At 43.0% G+C, this 20,837-nt stretch overlaps 1 protein-coding gene across 1 annotated transcript; it reads right to left on the bottom strand.

The window, feature by feature from the left end:
- Nucleotides 1-2,577: 2,577 nt before the first annotated feature.
- Nucleotides 2,578-11,154, bottom strand: TAC3 (tachykinin precursor 3). Its single transcript, XM_036758405.1, has 6 exons — nucleotides 11,041-11,154; nucleotides 7,878-7,986; nucleotides 7,575-7,604; nucleotides 6,564-6,617; nucleotides 6,021-6,095; nucleotides 2,578-2,715 (listed from the first exon to the last, which is right to left on the bottom strand). Exons 1-5 carry the CDS (start codon nucleotides 11,152-11,154, stop codon nucleotides 6,022-6,024), a joined length of 381 nt encoding a protein of 126 aa, XP_036614300.1. The 3' UTR covers nucleotides 2,578-2,715; nucleotide 6,021.
- Nucleotides 11,155-20,837: the final 9,683 nt, after the last annotated feature.

The following is a 20,837-nucleotide window of genomic DNA, read 5'->3' as shown; positions in this document are numbered from 1 at the left end:
TTTTGCTTTACTCTTCATATTTGTTACAAAGGTGTTTTTAAAAAAAATGCTTATCTGCCTTCTTTGATGTGTTGGAAAGACTGGAGGGAGAGAAAATAAATGCTTAGTAACTGAAAAAAAAATTTTAGTTGGAAAAAAACATTCCTCCAGAAGAAGGTAAGGAGGACACTATTCATAGCTGAGCCCCAGGTCACTCTTTGTGAGTTTTCTTACTCTAGGTTCTAAACCTGCATCTGCTGTCCTAATGTCAGATCCACTGAAATTTTGTGCATGTTATTATAACTCCCTCTAGTAGAATGTCAGTGAGATAGTTTCATTTTTTTTTGTCTTGTATACGTTGCACACAGTAATCCTAACAAATGCCTGTTTAACAGAATTAAATATGGGCCTCTCTGTCAAAGTTACTCATAAGTCTTTCCCAGGTTCCCTAGGATACCTAGATTTTTCCAGAGCTCTCCTGACCTAAATGAAGAACAAAACAACTATACCTTTCCTTAAATTGTCTGAGATAGGGTAGGGTTTAAAAAAGAAAAAAAACCCTAGATGATCAAAGCCAAAGATATTAGAGAGCGAAAGAAGATACCAAGCTTAGATGGTCAAGTTTTATGAAGGTATAGGCTTATTGGTTCACTTCACCCTATCTTGAATCTTTCTTAGTCTTGAATCTTCCTTCCTTCCTTCCCTCCTTCCTTCCTTCCTTCCCTCCTTCCTTCCTTCTTTCCTTCCCTCCTTCCTTCCTTCCTTCCTTCCCTCCCTCCTTCCCTCCTTCCTTCCCTGCTTCCTTCCCTCCTTCCTGCCTTCCTTCCCTCCTTCCTTCCTTCTCTCCCTACTTCCCTCCTTCCTTCCCTCCCTCCTTCCTTCCTTCCCTCCTTCCCTCCTTCCTTCCCTCCTTCCTTCCTTCCCTCCCTGCTTCCTTCCTTCCTTCCTTCCTTCCTTCCTTCCTTCCTCTCTCTCTCTCCCTCCCTCCCTCCCTCTCTCTCTCTCTCTCTCTCTCTCTCTGTTAAGGCAGAACTTTATTATTACTCTTTGGCTAAAGTGAATATACACTTTTTTTTGAGGCAATCAGAGTTAAGTGACTTGTCCAGGGTCACATAGCTAGTAGGTGTAGCCTGGTGGGGATGGTTCCACTAGTTAGATAAGAAGCAGGCCAAAGAGGGCGGGAGCAAACCAGGTCCCTCCCAGCCTGTCCCTGTGGACGACGGGGAGTTTAAGGTTCACCTAGCTCCAAGTACATGTTTTTCCTTGTGCCTTATGGATCTTGCTGTTCAGCCTCAGTTCTTGAAGAGGACCAATGACATCACGAGGGCGATGACTTGACTTGTACCTTAATTGGATTTAAGTGAGGCAGAGCTGTGCAAGGTCACCAGCCTCACACTCTCCTCCAGAGTCATTGGAGTCCAGTGGCAAGACATAGATGAGGGCAAGGGGTGATGGCCCCACCTTATGGATCTAAGACTTTGGCCCAACAGCCAAGGATCCAGAAGAGAAAGTGATTTCCTCACCAAAAAAAATGTTTCTCTTCCACATGTGGCTCCAGCTTTTGCCTCACCTTAGGGAGGAGAGTATTGGGCACCTTGTCCAACTCCCACCCCAAGTGGCACAGTTTAGGCTGGTGGTAGGCAGCACTGGGAATTCTGCAGCCTGTCATTTGGGTATGCAATTCCCTTCAGGATTACTGGACTGAGATTTGTGGTGCATTGAATTAATAATAGACACCCTCCCTCTCCCTCAACCAAAGCTCAATTCACACAATGGAAACTGTTAGAGCAGAGCTGTAGGGGATGGTAACTGAGTATATCCTTAAGGATTCTAACATCTTTTTAAACCACTGAGTTAATTCCCACCTCACCCAGGTTTTTAGATTAAGATGGGGGGGGGGGTAAGGGGGCAGTCTCTTTTCTTCTTTTCCAGAATCATTGTGACGCTGGAGTGTTTGACGTAGCAGCACAAAAAAAAATGGGCCTTTCTCCATAGATATGCCTCTGCTTGGTCTTAACACCTGCCTCCTTAAAGTAGGAGCTTAGGGTGGGGGAATCAGAATCTCAAAGCTGTTCTTCCTCCTTTGTAGCTATGTCCATCTCCTCCTAGAAGCTCAGATAAGGTATTCAGAATCTCCATATGTCTTTGTCTGAGGTAGGCCTCTGAATGTCTTTGGGCTTCAGGCATCACCTTCTAAATTCATACCTTACTGAGCGTACTAATCCAACATATATTTACTGAGCACCAGTTACCTTGAGGAGAGCCCTATGTGAGGTGCCTTGGAGGCAAGGATAGAAAGCTGTGTAAGAAATGATCCCTACTCTCCAGAAGCTTAGAGATAAAGTAGTAGTCAATGAAAAACAAAACCAAACCAAGAAAGACACCACTCTAAGTCATGTGTAAAAATCCTTTTATTGATGATGAGCATAGAGATTATATTTTGAATCTGTCACTAAAGAAAATTGCTTGGCATCTGCAGTCAGTGCCCATGGGATTGAGTTACACTCTATGTGGTTTGTAGGGTAGTGTGGGGAGAATGATACAGCAATGGTTTAGGAAATAGAATGGAGGGTATTTTATCCAGGGGTTGGAGGAAGCAGGCAAAACATCTTCAAAATGCAGGCCAGAGTCTCTGGGAGTGGACAGTATGGGAGACTCTGGCAAAAAAAAGCACATTTTCTTTGTCTGTTGCAAGACTCTTGGCTTCCATTCCAACAGCCAGTCTGAAGAAATCTGCTGGGGAAAGAAGGAGAGAAAGCCAAAGTCTTAACACTTTGCTTTTTCTGTAGGCTGTAAGAAAGGCTAATAAGAGGCTAGATTTCCCCTGCCGGCACAATTCCTTTATCTTCCCAGGCATCACATTTCACTGGTAGTTTCATCGCTCATAGCCACCCATGCACATATATATGTTCATATATATATATATATATATATATATATATATGTGTGTGTGTGTGTGTGTGTGTGTGTGTGTGTGTGTGTATACATATATACATACATACACATATATATACACATGTATGTATATACATATATATAATGTATGTATATACACATAAATACATATAATGTTATTCTTCCCCAATTACATGTAAAAACAATTTTTAACATTCAATTTTTTAAAAAAGTTTTGAATTCCAAATTCTATCCCCCTCTTCCTCCTCTAACCTCTCCCTGAGATGGTAAGCAATCTGACATAGGTTATACTTGTGCATACATATTGCCTAAGATGGACTATGATGGCATCTCCATAAGCCAGTTGTCCATTCACCAAGGGGGGCCCATCACATGTCCCTACCCAGCGCACTTGTGTGAGTTTCTGGATCCTGTACACAATCAATCCTTATTGCTTCCTCCTGGGAGTCTTTAGTAATAAAGAAGAGCCTTGAATGATAACGGTCTTAAATGAAGGAAATAAGAGGGCAACCTTCCTTTAGATCAGCTGTTCACAAAGTACAGGCCAGGGTATGTGAGGTAAAAACTATTTTCATAATAATACTAAGATGTTTTAATTTCTAATACAATAAATGTTGATAGATATGCCAAATAAACCAAAAGCTCTTTGAGTGGGGTTCCACCTAGAAGCAATAATTTTTAAGAGTATTAAATGGGCCAGAGAATAACAAAGTTTGAGAACCACTGCCCTAGACGCCTCCCCCTCCATTAAAAGAAAACAATATATTGATTAATTTCAAGTCATTTCCTTCGAATAGCACCTCCATCTTCTCCCTGCCCCTCCCCCTTCCTTCCCACCCCTCCCCCAAACGTCATGCCCTGTTCTGCCTGACACTTCACAGGTTGTGAGTGATCCATTCACCCAATGATGGCATGGTGATGGTGATGAGGAGAGACATAATTATGTTCCTAGATCTGAAAAGAGCCTGGATTCACCGGCACGGATTAAAAGTAGGTTTCCACAATGCTCTTATTTCTGCCATTTGTATAAAATACTATGGCAAAATTGCACTGTAATTATCTTTATGGGCTGGTGCATTACACTGGGGGAAAGTATGTCATCCCGATATAGCTGCCCGTATAATTACCCAGCCATTGGCAGGACTGAAATAACCATCTAATGAGAGCAAAATGATACGGTAAGTACCATGTAATCAACGAGTTATGGTTATTAAGGCTCTTTGTGCCCTCTCACCCAGCACCAAATGGGGACCCAGACCCAGCCTCCCCTAACTACTGGGAATCATATATACACTGTACCACTTCAAAGGTAAGTCTATGGGTTGCTGGCCTGGCACCCTAAGGTCTATTAGCATGGCTAACAGGGACATGAGGTTAGGGATGGGGTTCTTTCAAAGGTAATTTGTGGATTTCCAAATTTTCTTCTTCCCCCCAATCTCCTTCTACACATTCCTAGCTGTAAAGACCCCAGTAGCCTCCTTATCCCACTAGACAAAGAAGCCCTAGGAAGCTTAAAACTCCTGAGTCACTCTGTCAGAGTAACAGTATCTGCCTAAAGCCCCTCTCCCAGTGGGTGGAGAATTTGAATAGCAGCTCCCCAGGAGTCTTCCCTCCCTCCCCAACTAGCATGAATCAGCACCAGTCCCCAGGTACAGGCTCCTCAACCCCTCCTCCAATGCCTAGTCTAGCTCCAGAGTTTGCTGGTTAGGTGGGTTGCCTCATTCCACCAGGACCCCAGCAGGGTGCTCAGTTTCACTGAGACTCTAGAGGATCTGACTTGTTTCCATCTCTGACTGCCCTGCTTATTCTAAGTACGTCCCCTAAATAAAATCGGCTTGCTTTAAGCAATGTCTTGCATGCTACGTGTTTTCTTGGACTATTGGTATTCTGAATCTTCCTAACCCTGTATCAAGACACTGGCTGTCTCTGGAAACTAATGAAATAAAAGGACCAGATGAGTCACTTGTGTGTGGAGGGGGGGGGAAGATGGTGTTGGGGTGAGAAGCTTCGTGTTTTGACTAGACATATCCCCAAGGGGACTATCACACCAGCTCACCAAGTGAGAAATCTGTCAGCCTATTCATCCAAGGGGTCCAGTATGGACAGCTTAGTCAGCCTGGCACCAGTCTCACAGTCAGCCAATGGAATCATTGGGACGCTCCCACCTCCTCCCCCAACCCCTGCTAGGCAGTAGAATCTAGATATCCTTTTCAGCTGGATCCCATTAAATTTAGTCCAGTTTCTGTTCTTTACAAATTCATCCTTAGCCGCAATGACCGTCTATTCTGAATTTTAAGAAACAAAAGTATACTTTTAACAAGGCTTTGAAAAAAAGGAATGTTCTTTGTCAGACCATGTGTACCAAATTGGTGGTATGAAAATGTGGTCTCTCTAGAGCCTCAGCGTGGGGAGTGGACTAGGTGACCTCTCAGTGCCCCTCTTCAGATCTAGACTCCTGTGATTCTTATAGGACACAAGAGGAAAGGGAATTGCAAATGCTCTCTCCTATAAACTAGAGATGTTGCCTGTAATTTAGATAACAATCTTATTTTATTTTACACGGATTATAAACTCTTTGTACCCTAACACCTGAGGGGTTCTGACTCTAAAGAGGGAAAACTAAACAAGTGTCAATGAGAGAAATCCCAGGGAAAAATATCGTAGCCTCTGCCTCAGTCTCTGTCTATACCACCCAACCCTAACCATAGAGGCTCCCCTACTTTATGCTCCAGATCGAACCTTGGGCTCTGGCACAAATCGCTTAGTCCAACTCTACTCACTTCCTCCTTTTGCCCAGGGCACAGACAAACCAAAATATGGTGAATGAACCAGGCTGGTATGTCCAAGGTTCACCATGCTCTATGAATATTCTCAGTGCATGTTCACATAGGTGCATCTGTCTATTCTGAATAATGTATGTTTAGAGATAATAGCTTTTCTTGCATCATCTTTGTGGGCACCAATCGCTCACATAATTAATTTTTATCAAGGTGGGCTTCTTGAGAAACAGCAAGAAGGGCTAAGAGGTGCACAATTTACATATGTCTATGTTGCGGTTCATTTATCATTCTCAACCCGGCCTTTTTATCATTTAATATTCTCACCCCTACACTTTCTGGACTTACCTCATTCTGAATTGGTGGAATACTTGGGGTCACCAAAACCAGGGAAGTTTTCTGGGTTCACCTCCATAGGTGGTTCTGGGGAAGGGACAAATAAGGAACTTAAGGAGAGGGCTTCTCAGAGTCTGGCCAACATGTACTCCTACTATTACCCCATCCTCATTAGATAAGGGTTGGCAACGGTATGGAAACTGGGGGCTAGCTGAGAGGTTAGGATTAGAAATTAAAGACAGAGAGAAGAACAGGGGCTCTTTTCAGAGAGACAAGAAGGCAGAGACGGGATTAGAGTCCCCACTCTTCCTGTCTTATTCCATGACTATAGCCTGGATGACTCACCAGTATTTCTTCCTTTTATTCCAGAGGCATCAGTATGGGCTGGGGTGGAAGTTGATTGATTGAGAGAGGGAATGGGGAGTGAATGAGGAACCACAGTATCCCTCGCCAAGGAAAACAGTCTTTTCCTCTGTTTCTTAATTTAGGGCATTGAATTTTGTTCTATTCTGTGTAGCACTTTGGGCCCTAAGCCCTTAGTCCCCCCACACTTACCTGACTGTATATTCCTCTTCCCCATGAGCCCCACAAAGAAGTCATGCATGTCACCTATAGAAGGAGAGATAGAACACCAACTGATAGTGGAAGAGAGAAGGAGGCAAAGCCCAGCACTCAGAACACCACCCCACCCTACCAGCGGAGCCAACTGAGATTGTTTCTGTCTTATCTCCTGGATCTTCATTTCTCCTCCCTTATTTCAAAGAGGTATGCGCTCCAGTGTCTTAACTCCCTGTAGATCTCCACCTCTCTTCCTCTACCTCTTTTAATTACTTCCAGAAATTTGGGCCCCAATGCCTCAGAGTGAATGTAAATAACAATTATTTCTCTTTTGGCCAAAAACCCTGAAGGTCTTCCCCTCTCCATTTTATTTTTTTTCTTCCTTTTTTTCTTCTTCTTCTTTTTTTTTTTTTTTTTTGGATTAAAGTGGCCTCACTTCTGAGAACTCTGCAAGACCTTAGTTTGAAAAGGTCAAGGTCTCCCACTGCATCATGGGCCATCTCCAGTCATCCTGATCTATATCTGGCCACTGGAACCAGATGGCTCCAGAGGAGAAAGTGAGGCTGGTGACTTTGTACAGCCCTGCCTCACTTAAATCTAATTCACTTGCAAGTCATGGCATCATCTTCCTTCCATGGTCCTCTTCAAGAACAAAGGACAAACCGGAAATTCTCTCCCTCATACTACCCCTATACGTCTCCCTCTTCTTGCCCACTTGGCTTGGGAACCTTTACAGATGCCAATCCCACTGCCTGCTGAGCGACATTCTACTGCAGATGGATAATCTTTCCATGGTGCCAACTACACCCCTCAAATCCAGGAGGAAACTGGCTGAGAAAGCATTGCTGGCTCTGTTAGGCCATTGGTTTGTTCCAGCTGAAATGGGTCTTGCCAAATAGCCTACCAGAGGCTCAGTCATGGGGACATTGAGCAGGTAGTCAGCAGGGAGGGAATGGAGGAAGAAGAGAGAGTGGGGGAAGGGGGAGAGTAATGAAAAGGACTACTTACGTTTCTGGAAATCCATGGTCTCCTTAGGATCTACGAAACCAAGAAAATGAACGTAATGAAAAGCATAGGCTGGTGTGGGAGGGAGTCCTGGGGAAATGATACTAAGAGATGAGGGCAAATAGAACAAAACAAGATCTCTCAGCCAATGCCCCCGCCAACGTTCCTTCTCACCTTAACTTCACCGAGGGTGGCTTAGATGGACCCAGCTCTGGATGTGCTTCTCTAGTTCCTCTTTATCCCCCATCCCAAGATCTTGTATCTCATGCCATCTCTTTAACCCTGCACCTGGGACTGGGTTCTTACCCACACTTGTCTTGCTCAGCAGCCTCAGCAACCCATCCAGAGAGAGAGATCGGCTATTATACAGCCTCCGGAGCAGGGACGGAGGGAGCTGGTAGAGATCCAAGACCTTCTGGGGGAGACAGATACAGAAAACCAGTGTGGTGGTGATGGCAGCTTGAAGCCCTCCAAGATCCCAGCTTGCCTTTGAGGGTTATGCCCCAATCCCCAGGCTTGCTTTCTACATGATAGCATAACCCCATTTTGAACCTACCACATTTGTGCCCAGCTCTCCTTAACCCAGTTAGCCCTTCTTTCCAGGGACTACTTGGCATATCCTAAGATTATCTCATTTCTTTCAGGATTTCCTATGATTTACATTCTTCCTCTGATTTCAGATGCTCAATATTATTGGGAAAAGAAAAGAATAAAGAACTCAAAGAACCAGGCTGGGGACTGAGACCATTCAGTCTTTCCCAATCACCGTCTACAATGAGATGTCTGTGTCTGGGGATATAGAAGGGAAGACAGAGAAGCCAGACTGTAGGATATGACTGGCTAGCTAGCTAGCTAGCAATGATACCTTCCCATGTCCCTGACCCAACAGGGGCTGCGCTGAAGTTCCAGAGGACCTTGAAGATTTAGTGATGGGGGAGATTAAAAAGTAGGAGTGCTGGACCTGGAGTCAGGAGGGACCTGAATTTGAATCTGCCTTAGACACTTACTGGTTGTGTGACTCTGGGCAAGTCACTTAACCTTAACACTTAATCAGCCTCGGTTTCCTCATCTGTACAATGAAGATAATTATACCACCCAGCCCGCAAGGCTGCTGTAAGAACCAAATGAGGCAACATAAAGTGCTTTATAAATGCTAATTATTATTATAATCATTATTAGTTATTATTGTTAAAGGATTTTCAAACTTCAAGTGGGATGACCTCTTAAGGCCCTCTCTTTGCTCCTTGTTCGTGCTACTACTCCACATGTTAGATGAGAAGTGCCTGGGGTCCCCTTCATTCTGGTAAACATTAGCAGTGACTGCCCATGGGTTTTGGATAGCATGGGCTCCCTGCCCCCTCCCCATTCACAGTAAAGGTGGAAAGAACATTGAATTTAGAGTCAGAAGACCTGTTTGAATCCCAGATGTACCACCTGTCTAACTTTAACCCTTCTTGGGTTCAATTATTTCATCTCTCAAATGAGAAGGTAATATTACTGTCCTAAAGGGCTGGGGCAGTAGATCTGATGTCAGCCAGATTGCTCTCCCCCAACTGAGTTGGCCAGGTCGTGGGTTGGGAGAAAATAGAGCTTTACTGTGGGATACAAATGCAGGTAACACATTGGGATATACCTGCTCTTCTGTGATTTCCCTCTACTCCCCTGAAATATATAAGGAGAAGCCTATAAATATACCCACTTCCTTTTTTCATCTCTGCCCCCCATCTTTATGTCTCCATATTTCTGGCTTTCCCTGCCTGTGTATCTCTCTCTGTGTATCTTTATCTCGGATTCTTTCTTTTCTGTACTATTCCCACTTCATCTACTCTGGTTTTATTTGTCAGGGGTGTTACTGAGCTTAAAGACCCCTCCCCTTATGTGCTAACTCTTGGGGCTGCTAAATGAGGGCTCCTAATTGTTCTGATGATGGGATTTTTTATTTCTTTTTTGGTACCTTCAGGAGGTGCAGGGTGGTGAACACACGGAATATATCCAGCTAGTTGCAGCTGTTGGTGTCTGACAGAGAGACAATCACCATCAAGATAGAAGAGAATCCCACCTCTCATCTAACTAGAACCTCAATTGCTAAAGTCCAATCATTCCCTAGAGCACACATACATATTCTCTCTCTGTCTCTTCCTCTCTCTTTCTCTCTCTCTCTTTTCTTCTCTGTCTCTCTCTCTCTCTGTCTCTCTCTCTGTCTCTCTTCCTCTCTCTCTTTCTCTCTTTTTCTTTCTCTCTCTCTCTCCCTCCCCCCTCCCTCTCTCTCTCTCTCTCTCTCACACACACACACACACACACACACACACACAAGGATATTGATTTAAATATACATATGCACCCCAGATTCCCTGTGGAAGCAAGAGTGGAAAGCTTTGCCATCCTGTTGCAGTCCAAGAGAGGGAAACTGAGGAACAGAGCTGCCCTAGGTCACACAGCAAGAGAGAAGAGGTAGAAATCCTAACCATATCAGATTAAAGTTCTGCCTGTGATCTCATATATCTGGGAAAGGTAACCCCAGTCTCCTGCCCCCATTGCCACAAACTGCTCTGGCTACTCAGCCCATTTGGCACCTAGAATTGTCCATCTCTCTTCATGCCTGGCTCACAGCTCCTGGGGAGGCCACTTTTCCCATATTGCTCAAATAGTCTTCTCACCCTCTGAAATGAGATGCTAAGCAGACTTGGGCTAGAGAAGCAGCTTAGACTTCTCACACATACAGAATTTGTAATAATTCCCACCTGTAATCATCTTAAAAGCATTTGTGCCGATGTAATTGCTGTCATTTCAAAACTCTGAAAAGACTCATCTTCTCCCTCCTCCCCCCTCCCCAACCAGCTCCCATCCTCTTCCCAGGAGGAACTTTGGAAATCAGAGCCTAACCTATTGTTTTTTCTGTACTGGAGTGTTGGGGAGGGATCACTGGGAGAAGAGGAGAAGGGGCTGGGTTCCTGGGGCAGGGAAGGGGAAGAGGGGAGAAGAGAGACTTTAAAAGAATTTCTTTGCATTTCAATAATTAAATGACTGTGTGACATTTATGTGCAAAGTAGCATGCAAATGATCGTTGATTATTTTGGGAACAAGGGTTCTGGTGTTTTACCAGGCTTTGATCATCTGACCAGGGACCAGGCTATGGAAAAGAACCAGTAGGGAGTCTCTCCTGACCCCTAGCTCACTCCACCCCACCAACAGCACCATTCAATCAATATTAATCAGTCAACAAGTATTTTGAGCAGCTACTATTAAGTTCTTATTAAACAAGATATAGATACAGTGATAGACAGAGATGTACTTTCTTGCACACACACCTACACAAATACATAGAGACACAAAGAGAGCTATACATATGTCCAATTCAACACACACACACACACACACACATTCCTTCCCTTTCTGCTCCTGGAACTGGAGGGATATTATAACTGAGGAAAAATCTGGCTCTGTAAAGGTAAAGAGAGTCAAGTCTTACCTTGCTGTGGCCCCCACCAAATGCCCCTTGTTCCTGGGATTCCTCACAAACAGCTTGGCAGCTCCTTCCAACACCCAGGACCAGAATAGCCATGAGCAGCAGTGTGGTTCTCATGGTGCCTAGGAGGGCAAAGGCGGTAAGTCTTAGGCACGGAGTAAGAAAGAAGAGAGCCCTTCTGTGATCCCCAGCCAGAGCACATCCCAAGTCCATATATGAGAGAGACTAAGCACAGAAGCAACATGGGTGATCATGTATCATGAACTGACATGTACTAAAGAGCGTGTGTAAGCCTGCTCCTCATCACAGCCCAAGACTCCAAGGTAGGGAAGAGGAGAGAAGGAAAGTGGTCTTACTGCAGACGCTGAAGTTCTTTGCTTTAACTTCCCTACCCTCATGGGGTATCATCCTTTACCTCCCCCAAATCTGCATCTGACAGGGGCAAACCATTGGGCTGAGAATAAGTCCTCCTTCCCTAGGAAAAGAAGGCAGCTGTAGATGAGGGAGGGATCTATTCCCCTTGCTTACACCCATGGAAGGGTCTTAACTGGCCAATAAGTCCCCAACAGAGAATCTTTCCAGTTGGAGAAAATGGACAGTGAACCTTTAGTCTCCTGACGTTGACCTATCCTCCAACAGAACCCTGCCCCCCCACAACACACACACACACACACACAGACACACTTTCGTCCATTTGCCCGGTCTCTTGCCAACTTCCATCTCCCAGAGTCCCTTCCTCTTGACTCTGGACCCCATCAGTAAAAACTGTTCCTTAGTCTCAATGCCCACCTCTCACACACATACACACATCCTTTTTCCTCTGACCTATTTTACCTCCTTTTCCAATCACACCTACCTGGAGTTGACTCCTAGTAGGATCTGTGGGTCTTAGGGTCCGGCTTCCCAGTTTCCACAAGGATGCTTCAGTGGCTGCTGTCAAAGGGAGAAGGGATCTTGGATCTGGCAGGGACTCAGTCCCTGCTCCCTGATAAGGACTTTGGGAGGGTCTGGGGGGTGGAGGGGCTGAGGGGAGGGGCCAAGAGCCACCAATCCTGGGGTGGATAGAAGAGGGGGGAGATTGGGGAGCTGGGGGGTGGGGAGGTGGAGAGGAAAACGTTTCAGCCAGAAACCCTGAGAACACAGACAAACCTACCAGATGCCCAGTCCAGTGCTAATGCCACTTTCCCAATAGTGCCTGAATAAGGCACTTAGAAAATAAGTATTTATTTATTTGTAGGTGGTTTGATGTAGAAAATACTTGTGATATGTCAATAAGTACAAATGTAGTCAGTGCCTTCATCTTTTGCCCTTATCTCCACAGCATCTCACAGAGAAGCTCCTCTCTGTATAATTCCCCAGCTTCTTCTCTGCTCTTCTGAAGCAGCCCCCACCCCTGGCCCTTTATCCATTAGCTGGGCTGACCAGTCTGAAAAAGTCATATTAAGGTTCCCCTGAAACATCTCTGTGGAATACACAGTCAGAGCCTACTCTGGCTCCCTGCACAAATATCCTGTATTACACTATGATCCATTTGAAGATGTCACTCTTAGGGCTCTGGGACTGACCTATTCTTTGACCCCCACAGCTTCTGATCTGGGACCCAGGATCAGATCAGGATTGGTAGAGATAAAGAGGCATGATAAGGAGAGGCTTCAGGACCAGATAAAGGGATGGTTTGGGTGGGTTTTCTCCCTCCCTCTCCAAAATAGCTCCCCAGGCAAACGCCTATGCTATAAGTCAGTCAGATCAGTCTTACATGTAAATCCAAATCAGCACCACTGGCCTGAGTTTCCTTACTTGTAAAATGAGGGAGTTGGTCTAAAGGATTTCTGATGTTCCTTCCAGCTCTAAATGTATGATCCTATGATCAATCCATCTCTGAGTCAGCTTCTAAATCCAGAAATCCATTCACCACATCCCATCTCATTACTCAAGGGTCTTTTGGGGACAGGGAGATCTCCTGGGCTTCCTGTCTCTTACCACAGGTGTTCCTGACTCTAGAAAAGTTCTTGCTGTAGTCTAACTGTTCTCACTCCTGCTGCAGTCTCACTAAAGATAGAGAATAAAAGAACATGACTCCCAGTCTGTCCCTACCACCCCCGCCATGCCTCAGAATTCATCTCTTAATTGTTCTGCTTAGTTTTTTTCTTGTTTCAGGTTTTTTCCCATCTAATGTGCTTCCCTGAAGTTCTGTCATCTTCGCCTGTAATCTTTTAACCACCATGTTCTATACCCCTACTGTTAGGGGGAGCTTATTCTTCTTCATTTACCTCTCTTGAAGCCCCAGGAGAGAGAGAGAGAGAGAGAGAGATTGAGAGAGAGAGACAGGAAAGAGAGGAGGGAGAGACAGGAGAGAGACAGAAAGAGAAAGAAAGGAGTGACAGAGAGAGATGGAGAGACAGAGATGGAAACAGAGAGAGAAAGACAAGAGACAGAGACACAGAGAGAGAGAAAGGGAGAAACAGACACAGAGAGAGATGACAGACAGACAGAGACAGAGAGAGACAGAGATACAGAGACACAGAGACACACAGATAGAAAGAAAATAGAATGGAGATAAGGATAAATACACACAGAAAAAAGATAGACATTAGTAACTACCAAGTTTCAGCCAAATGCTTGAGAGTAACACAGGGTAACCATCTCCCCTGCCCTTCTCCCCTGCGATTGAAAGAAAGCAAGAGAGAAAGACTGAGCCCACCTCTCTTGTCTTATCCTTGGATCTATCTTATCCTGAGCCTATCTTTTGGATTAGAGTCCCTTCCCAACCTTTTGTCTTTTGCTCCCCTTCTTTTGGAACTGGCAGTTCAGACGTCATAGAGAGAAGCTGCATCTGCCTAAAGCAGAGGTTCTTAATCTGAGGTCTAAGGATGCCCAAGGGGTCCACAGATAGATTTTAGAGGGTCCATGAACTTATATCCTTATTTTCACTAAAATCTAACTGAAATATGGCATTTACTTCATTTGCGAATTTAAAAAAAAACACATATTTTTTTTTGAGAAGGGATCTGTAGGCTTCACAAAACTGCTAAAGGAGTCCATGACACCAAACGGGTTAAGAACCCCTGGACCAGAGTGTGGGCAGCAGCTGGTTCCCCAGACCACTTAATTATGCACAAGCCTAATGAAGCCCCTTTAAAAACTCAGCTGATTACTGGACTGGATGCACCCTGAAGGAAAAGGAATGGGGCTGGTGAGAAAAACATGAAGCAAGAGACAAAGAGATGCTTGGGTACTTAGTGGCAGGTGCATGGAGGAGGAAGGTAGGAACTGAGAGAAGGACAGTGTAGGTTGTTCATACAAATAAAATACCAAATAGACCAATGGATTATTGATTCACTTCAGAGTGCAAAGCTAAGGCAATGTTTAAAAAAATCCATGTTCTATTTGTTAAAGGGTTCCTTCCACCCCTCAGTGGAGGGTGGTCTGGATAGGTGAAAAAATAAATGCTTGGTAATTTTTAAAAATAAAACTTGATTTCAGAAAATAAAAACTATTTGGTATAGATAAGAAATAGAATGGTGGATCAGTGGAATAAAGTACATAGTACTTTGCAAAGCACAGTAGTAAAAGATTATAATAACCTGGTACTTGATAAACATAAAGATCTAAGTTTGGGGATAAAAACAGACTATTTGGTAAAAAAAAATTGTGGGAAAACTGGAAAGCAATCTGGTGGAAACTAGGAATAGGCCAATATCTTACGCCATTTACCAAGATATGGCCAAAATGGATGTATAACCTAGATGTTAAGAGAGATATCATAAATAAATTAGAAGAAAATGGAACATATTATCTCTCAGATTTATGGATAGAAGAATTTACAAATAAACAAGAAATGGCATTATAGTATATAAGATGGATAATTTCAATTATATTAAATATAAAAGGTTTTATACAAACAAAACCAATATAGCCAAGATTAGAAGGAAAGCAGAAAATTAGGGGGAAAGTTTTACAGACAGTTTCTCAGAGAAAGTTCTCATATCTTAAATACGTAGAGAACTGAATCAAATTTATAAGAATATGAGTCATTCCCCATTGACAAATGGACAAAGGATATGAACAGGCAGTTTTTGGAAGAAGACATCAAAGCTATATATAGTCATATGAAAAAATGCTCTAAATCATCATTGATCAGAGAAATGAAAATTAAAACAACTTTGAGATATCATCTCACACTTATCAGAGTGGCTAAAATGACAGAAAGGGAAAATGACAAATGTTGGAGCAATGTGGAAAAATTGGAGCACTAATACATTGTTGGTAGAACTATGAACTGCTCCAACCCTTTCGGAGAGCAATCTGGAATTATGCTCAAAGAGTTATAAAATTGTGTGATGCCCTTTGACCCAGCAATACCACTGTTAGGTCTGTTTTCCCCCTTTTTCTGGGGAAAAGGGAAAAAAACTTATATGTTCTAAAATATTCATAGCAACTCTCTTTGTGGTGGCAAAGAAATGGGATTTGAGGGAACGCCCATTAATTGGGGAATGGCTGAGTAAGTTGTGGTATAGGATTGTGATGGAGTATTACTGTGCTGTAAGAAATAATGAGCAGGTTAGTTTTCAAAAAACATGGAAAGATTTACATGAAATGAAGAGTGAGATGAGCTGAATCAAGTCAACGTCGTATGCAGTAATAGCCATATTGTTCAAAGAGTAACTGAATGATTAAGTTATTCTGAGTAAAGACTTATTAGGGAAATGCTATCCACGCTGCCAGAGAAAGAACTGATATACAGAGGTATATATTGTACGGTTCCACATATGTATGTGTATGTACATATGTGTATATGCATGTGTGTATGTATAAACATATGCATGTATGTATATACATGTTTATGCATATACACATGCATATACAACATACACATATACCTATTTATATACATATACACACATAAAATATCAGCCTTCCCTAGTGTGATGTTGGGAGAGAGACAATTTGGAATTCAAAATATAACAAAAAAAAGAAAAACAAAAAAATTCTAATTCATGCTTCCTGTTTGGTAATTAGCTCCTACTTCGATGGCACTTTGAGGGCAACGGGGTTTGAGAAGGATAGAGATGAGTAGAGGCAGTTCAGGTTTGGTAGCAAAGACTCTTAGGTCCTGCTTGTGGCTCTCTCATCCCTCCTTTCTTCTCCCCTTCTTCCTCTCCCAGTCGGAGAGCTTTGGGTAAAGGTCTGATATAAATAATGTCCTTTGATAAGGCTCCCTATGCTCCTGGGGGTGTGGGGCCCGGAGGGAGGTAAGCAAGAAGATGGCAGGGGAAACTAGTAGCTCCTTGATCTGCAGGATTCACAAGGACTTGAAAGGGTTGATGCTGAGCTAAGCCAGAGAAGGAAAGAAGATCCAGGTGTGGAGGGTGAAGATGTGCTCTGGGAAGAGAGGGCCAGAGGCAGCACCTGAGGGGAAAGAGCAGGGGCTTAGGTGTGCATTTTGCCTAGAAATGCAGATGAAGCTGAGAACATCACATGGCACCTGTTCATTTCTAAGTCCGCAGCGTAGCCCCTATTCTAACATAGCCTGCATTGCTGATGGACTAGAATACCAGGGTCTGTAGCAGGTCTCCTGCTGCAACCTGCACCCTCCTCTTCCTCACTCTCCTTTTCTTTGGGAAATTGGGGTGGGGGTAAAAGAAACGGTTGCCAGGAGCAATGCTGGCTGAGATCATAAAGGGTGACTTAATTACTCCCCAGGAGCCTGGAGTTGGGAGTGGGGGAGCTGATAGGGGGAAGTAAGGCGACACTTAACCCTGTTCCTATCTGCCCCTATCACACGTGTGTACGCCCACATATGCTCTCTTGCATACTTCCCCCTCTATTTGAGATGATGGCTCTGTCCTTGAGGGAGCAGCTGGGGAGGCTGACTTTGGAGGATTGCAATGTCCACTCCAAGCCAAGTCATGAAGCTGAGAACGGAAGCTGTGGCCCTGGTTCTGAAAGGCCAAGAGGGAGGTAGCAGGCAGGGCAGAGTGCGTGGGGAGCAGATGGAAATGTCATCCAGGCAAGTGAAATTGTGGAATAGTAATGGAGAAACGTGGCCCTGAGCCAGTCAAGGACCTGGGCGGCCCGAGATGTCCCCAGCTGTCGCCCCTTGTATTTCTTGGAGCCCCAAATCTCATAGGCTAGAAGACAGCCACTTCCAGAAATTTAAGAATAAAAGGGCTGAGATCATAGCATGAAGGATTGAGACTAGAGGATGATTTTTTAAATGAATTTTTATTGATGTCTTTTTTAACATCTCCAAAATTTACCACACTACTCCCTATCCTACTCTCACAGAGCCATCCCATATAATAAATACCATTTTTAAAGACAAAAAAAAAAACAAAAAGGAAAAGAAGAGAAAAAAAATTGGCAAAATTGATTGATATATTTAAAAAGTATGAACATATGTGCAATGTAACATGCTCGAAAATCCCCCACCTCTGCAAGGAGCGGGTATATTCTAATATCTCTTTTTTTGAGTCATGCTTGATCTTTGCAATTTTGTAGCATTGTGTGTGTGTGTGTGTGTGTGTGTGTGATTGTCCTTTCTATTTATATTGCTGTAGTCTTTTTATATATCATTATATTGGTTCTACTTACTTTACTCTGCTTTGGTTCATGAATATCTTTCCATGTTTCTCTGTATTCACCATATTCGTCATTTTTTACAGCACAATAATATTCATTTCACTCATGTCTCACAATTTTTAGCCATTCCCCAATCAGTGGGAGCTACTTTGTCTCCAATTCCTTGCTATTATCAAAAAAAAAGTGTTGCTATATATGGGGACTTTCTTTTTACCTATGGCCTCCTTGGGGTATAGGCCTAGTAGTGGAATCTCTGTGATTATGGGCTATTTAACCACTTTATTTGCATAATTTCCATTTGTTTTCCAATTTTTTTTTTTACTGATTCAAAGTTCCACCAGCAATGTACCAGTGGGTTTATCTTCCCACAAACTTACTAACATTGGCTATTCCCATTTTTTTTGGTCATAATTGCCAATTTGTAGATTATAAGGCAAAAATTTAGGGTTGTTTTGATTTGTATTTCTCTTATGATTAGTTTTTTGGAGGATTCTTTCATATGGTTTGTTAATAGTTTGCAATTTTTTTGAGAACCTGGTTCGTATCCATTGGTCTCTTATTTATTGGGGAATGGCTTTTACACGCATACACACACACACATATTACCGAAGGTATAGAAACAATTAGCATATATATTCACACCTAGAAATATATATATTCATTCACACATAGAAATATATTCACACGTACATAGAAATACAGATGTATATATTTGATATCCAAGGTATATAAATAATCACATTCATATATATCTGTCAATTGTTTATATACCTTGGATATCAAACATACATATGTGTGTGTATATATATACATATATATATACGTGTGTGTATATTAATTGTTTATATATCTTGAATACCAAACCCTTACCTGAAAAATTTAACACAGTTTTTTTTTGTTTTTTTTTTTCCCATTCACCTCCTTCCTAGGGATTCATTTGTACAAGCTGGGGGACACTGTGAGATGTAGCATGGTGATAGTACTCTAGACTTGATGTCAGGAGAGACCTAGGTTCAAATCCCAACTTACTTGTATAACCTTGGGCAAGTCACTTAATATCCCTTGGTTTCCTTATCTGTAAAATGGGGATTATAGGCTCACAGATTTAAAGCTGGAAGGGATTTAAAGTCATTTACTTCCTTTCCCTCCTTTCACAGATGAGGAAACTGAGGCCCAGAGAAGTTAAATAACTTGCTCCAGGTAGTAAGCATCAGAGTCCTGGATTTGAACTCAGGTCCTCCGACTCCACATTTTTTGCACTATCTATTATAATAATTTTAAGGCCTGCCTTTCAAGATTATTGCAAGGAAAGCACTTCCTAATGCTTAAAATGCTATATAAATATTGTCGTTAGCAAATTTTTCAAGGGGAGGCTGAAATAATCTGAGACTTTGAAAATAGTTTCTTTGATGAGTTCCTGAATGATTGAGGGGAGAAAATGTGTCTCTGGACTAGAAATTGAAAGCTAGTAGCTCAAAATGGATTCCTATAAAGGGAATGAGTTCTGAGGGGTAAAGTCCCTAGGAATGGGGGCAAATTGAGCTACATTCTGCTCTATAGGGGAGACCCTAACTTTGAGAGATACCTCTAAGTAGGATCAGTGGTGCAAGAGGAAGGAGTTTGAGACTGACCAAGAAATCAATAAGCATTAATTAAGAACCTACTTAATGTGTACTAGGCACTGTGCCAGGTGCTAGGGATGCGAAACTAAAAAAGAAGTGGTCCCTGCCCTCAGGGAGCTTATACTCTATCAAGGGAAATAACACAAACACATATAAGCAAATACCACATTTTTGAAAGGGGGTGTGGGGGGAGTCACACTAGCCAAGGAAGGAGGGGTTATGGATCAGGAAGAGCCTCATTGAGATAGTTGTGTCTGAGCTGAGCTTTGAAAGGAGTTAGGGGATTCTGAGGTGAGGAAGTGAGGAAGGAGCATGTTTCAGGGCAAGGAAGACATCCCATCTCTGGAGTGATAAGGTTAGGGAAAGTGGAAGGATTTTTTTGGACTAGGACCCTCTTACAGATTTTCTCCCCTCTCTGCAGTGAGGCAGATTTCAATTGAATTTTCAAAATGATTCGCTTTTCAGAAATGGAATGGTCTCAGGAGTTAGGCAATTAGATTTCCCATCACTGGAGATCTACAAGCAGAGGCCAGATGTCTTAGAAAATCATTGTTTAAGTAAGTACTGAACTACATGACCTCTAAGATTCCTTCCAGTTGCAGGATTCTGTGAAATGTTGGATAGAGGATGGGAAGAGAGTATGGGACCAATCTCTGTGGCAGGAGTCTTTGACCCTTTTTGTCTCATGGTAGCCTTTGGCAATCTGGTGAAACCAATGGAACCCTTCTTAGAATCGTGTTTTTAGCTGCAGCTAGGTGAATCCATGAATAAAGAGGCTGGGCATGGAGCCAGGAAGACCTGAATTCAAATCCAGCCTCAGATACTTATTAGCTGTTTGACCTTGGGTAAGTCAATTAACTTCTCTTAGACTGCATTTCCTCATCTGTAAAAAGAAGGATAAGAACAGTCCCTACCTCTCCCTAGGGTTGTTGTGAAGATAAAATGAGATAACATTGGTAAAGCACTTTGCTATAAATGCTAGCTATTATCAATATGCATAAAACAAAATACATAGGATTACCAAAACAAGACAAATTCTATTGAAATAAAGATGCAATTGTTTTCTCTATATAAGTTCCTGAAATCCATCCACAGATCCCATGAGGGTCCACGGTTCCAAATTAAGAACCCCTCTCTATAGATACCTGAGAACTAACAAGTAAAGGGAGGGTAGTGGGGATTTTAGAGGTAACTCAGTAATTCATCTCTCTCCACCCCACAGAAGAAAAGGCCTGATCTCTCCATGAAAGAAAGAGGAAGAAAAAGGCAAAAGAAAGGGAGTGGGAAGACAGAAGAGGGAGAAAGGGCCATCTGCTTTCCACTTTCTCATATTCATTAATTCTTAGATTCAGGGTCCACTATGGATGGAGTAAGGAGATACCTGGCATGAGGATCAAGGACCCGCAGCTCCTCCAGGTCTCCTCCTCTCTCCCCACCCTGTGCCTGATAGGGGAGAAGGAGCGGAGGAGGGAGCAGCCGTTATATGCTCTCCTGAAATTGCTTCTGAAAATGACCAGACACTTCACCAGAAAATGATGACAATTTGGGCCCTGGGCACAGGAAGAGACAGACGATGCTGATTATAGGAGGAATGGG

The sequence above is a fragment of the Trichosurus vulpecula genome, chromosome 5 (genome assembly GCF_011100635.1).
Source record: "Trichosurus vulpecula isolate mTriVul1 chromosome 5, mTriVul1.pri, whole genome shotgun sequence".
NCBI lineage: Eukaryota > Metazoa > Chordata > Mammalia > Diprotodontia > Phalangeridae > Trichosurus > Trichosurus vulpecula.
This window is presented reverse-complemented; position numbering and strand designations above follow the sequence as displayed.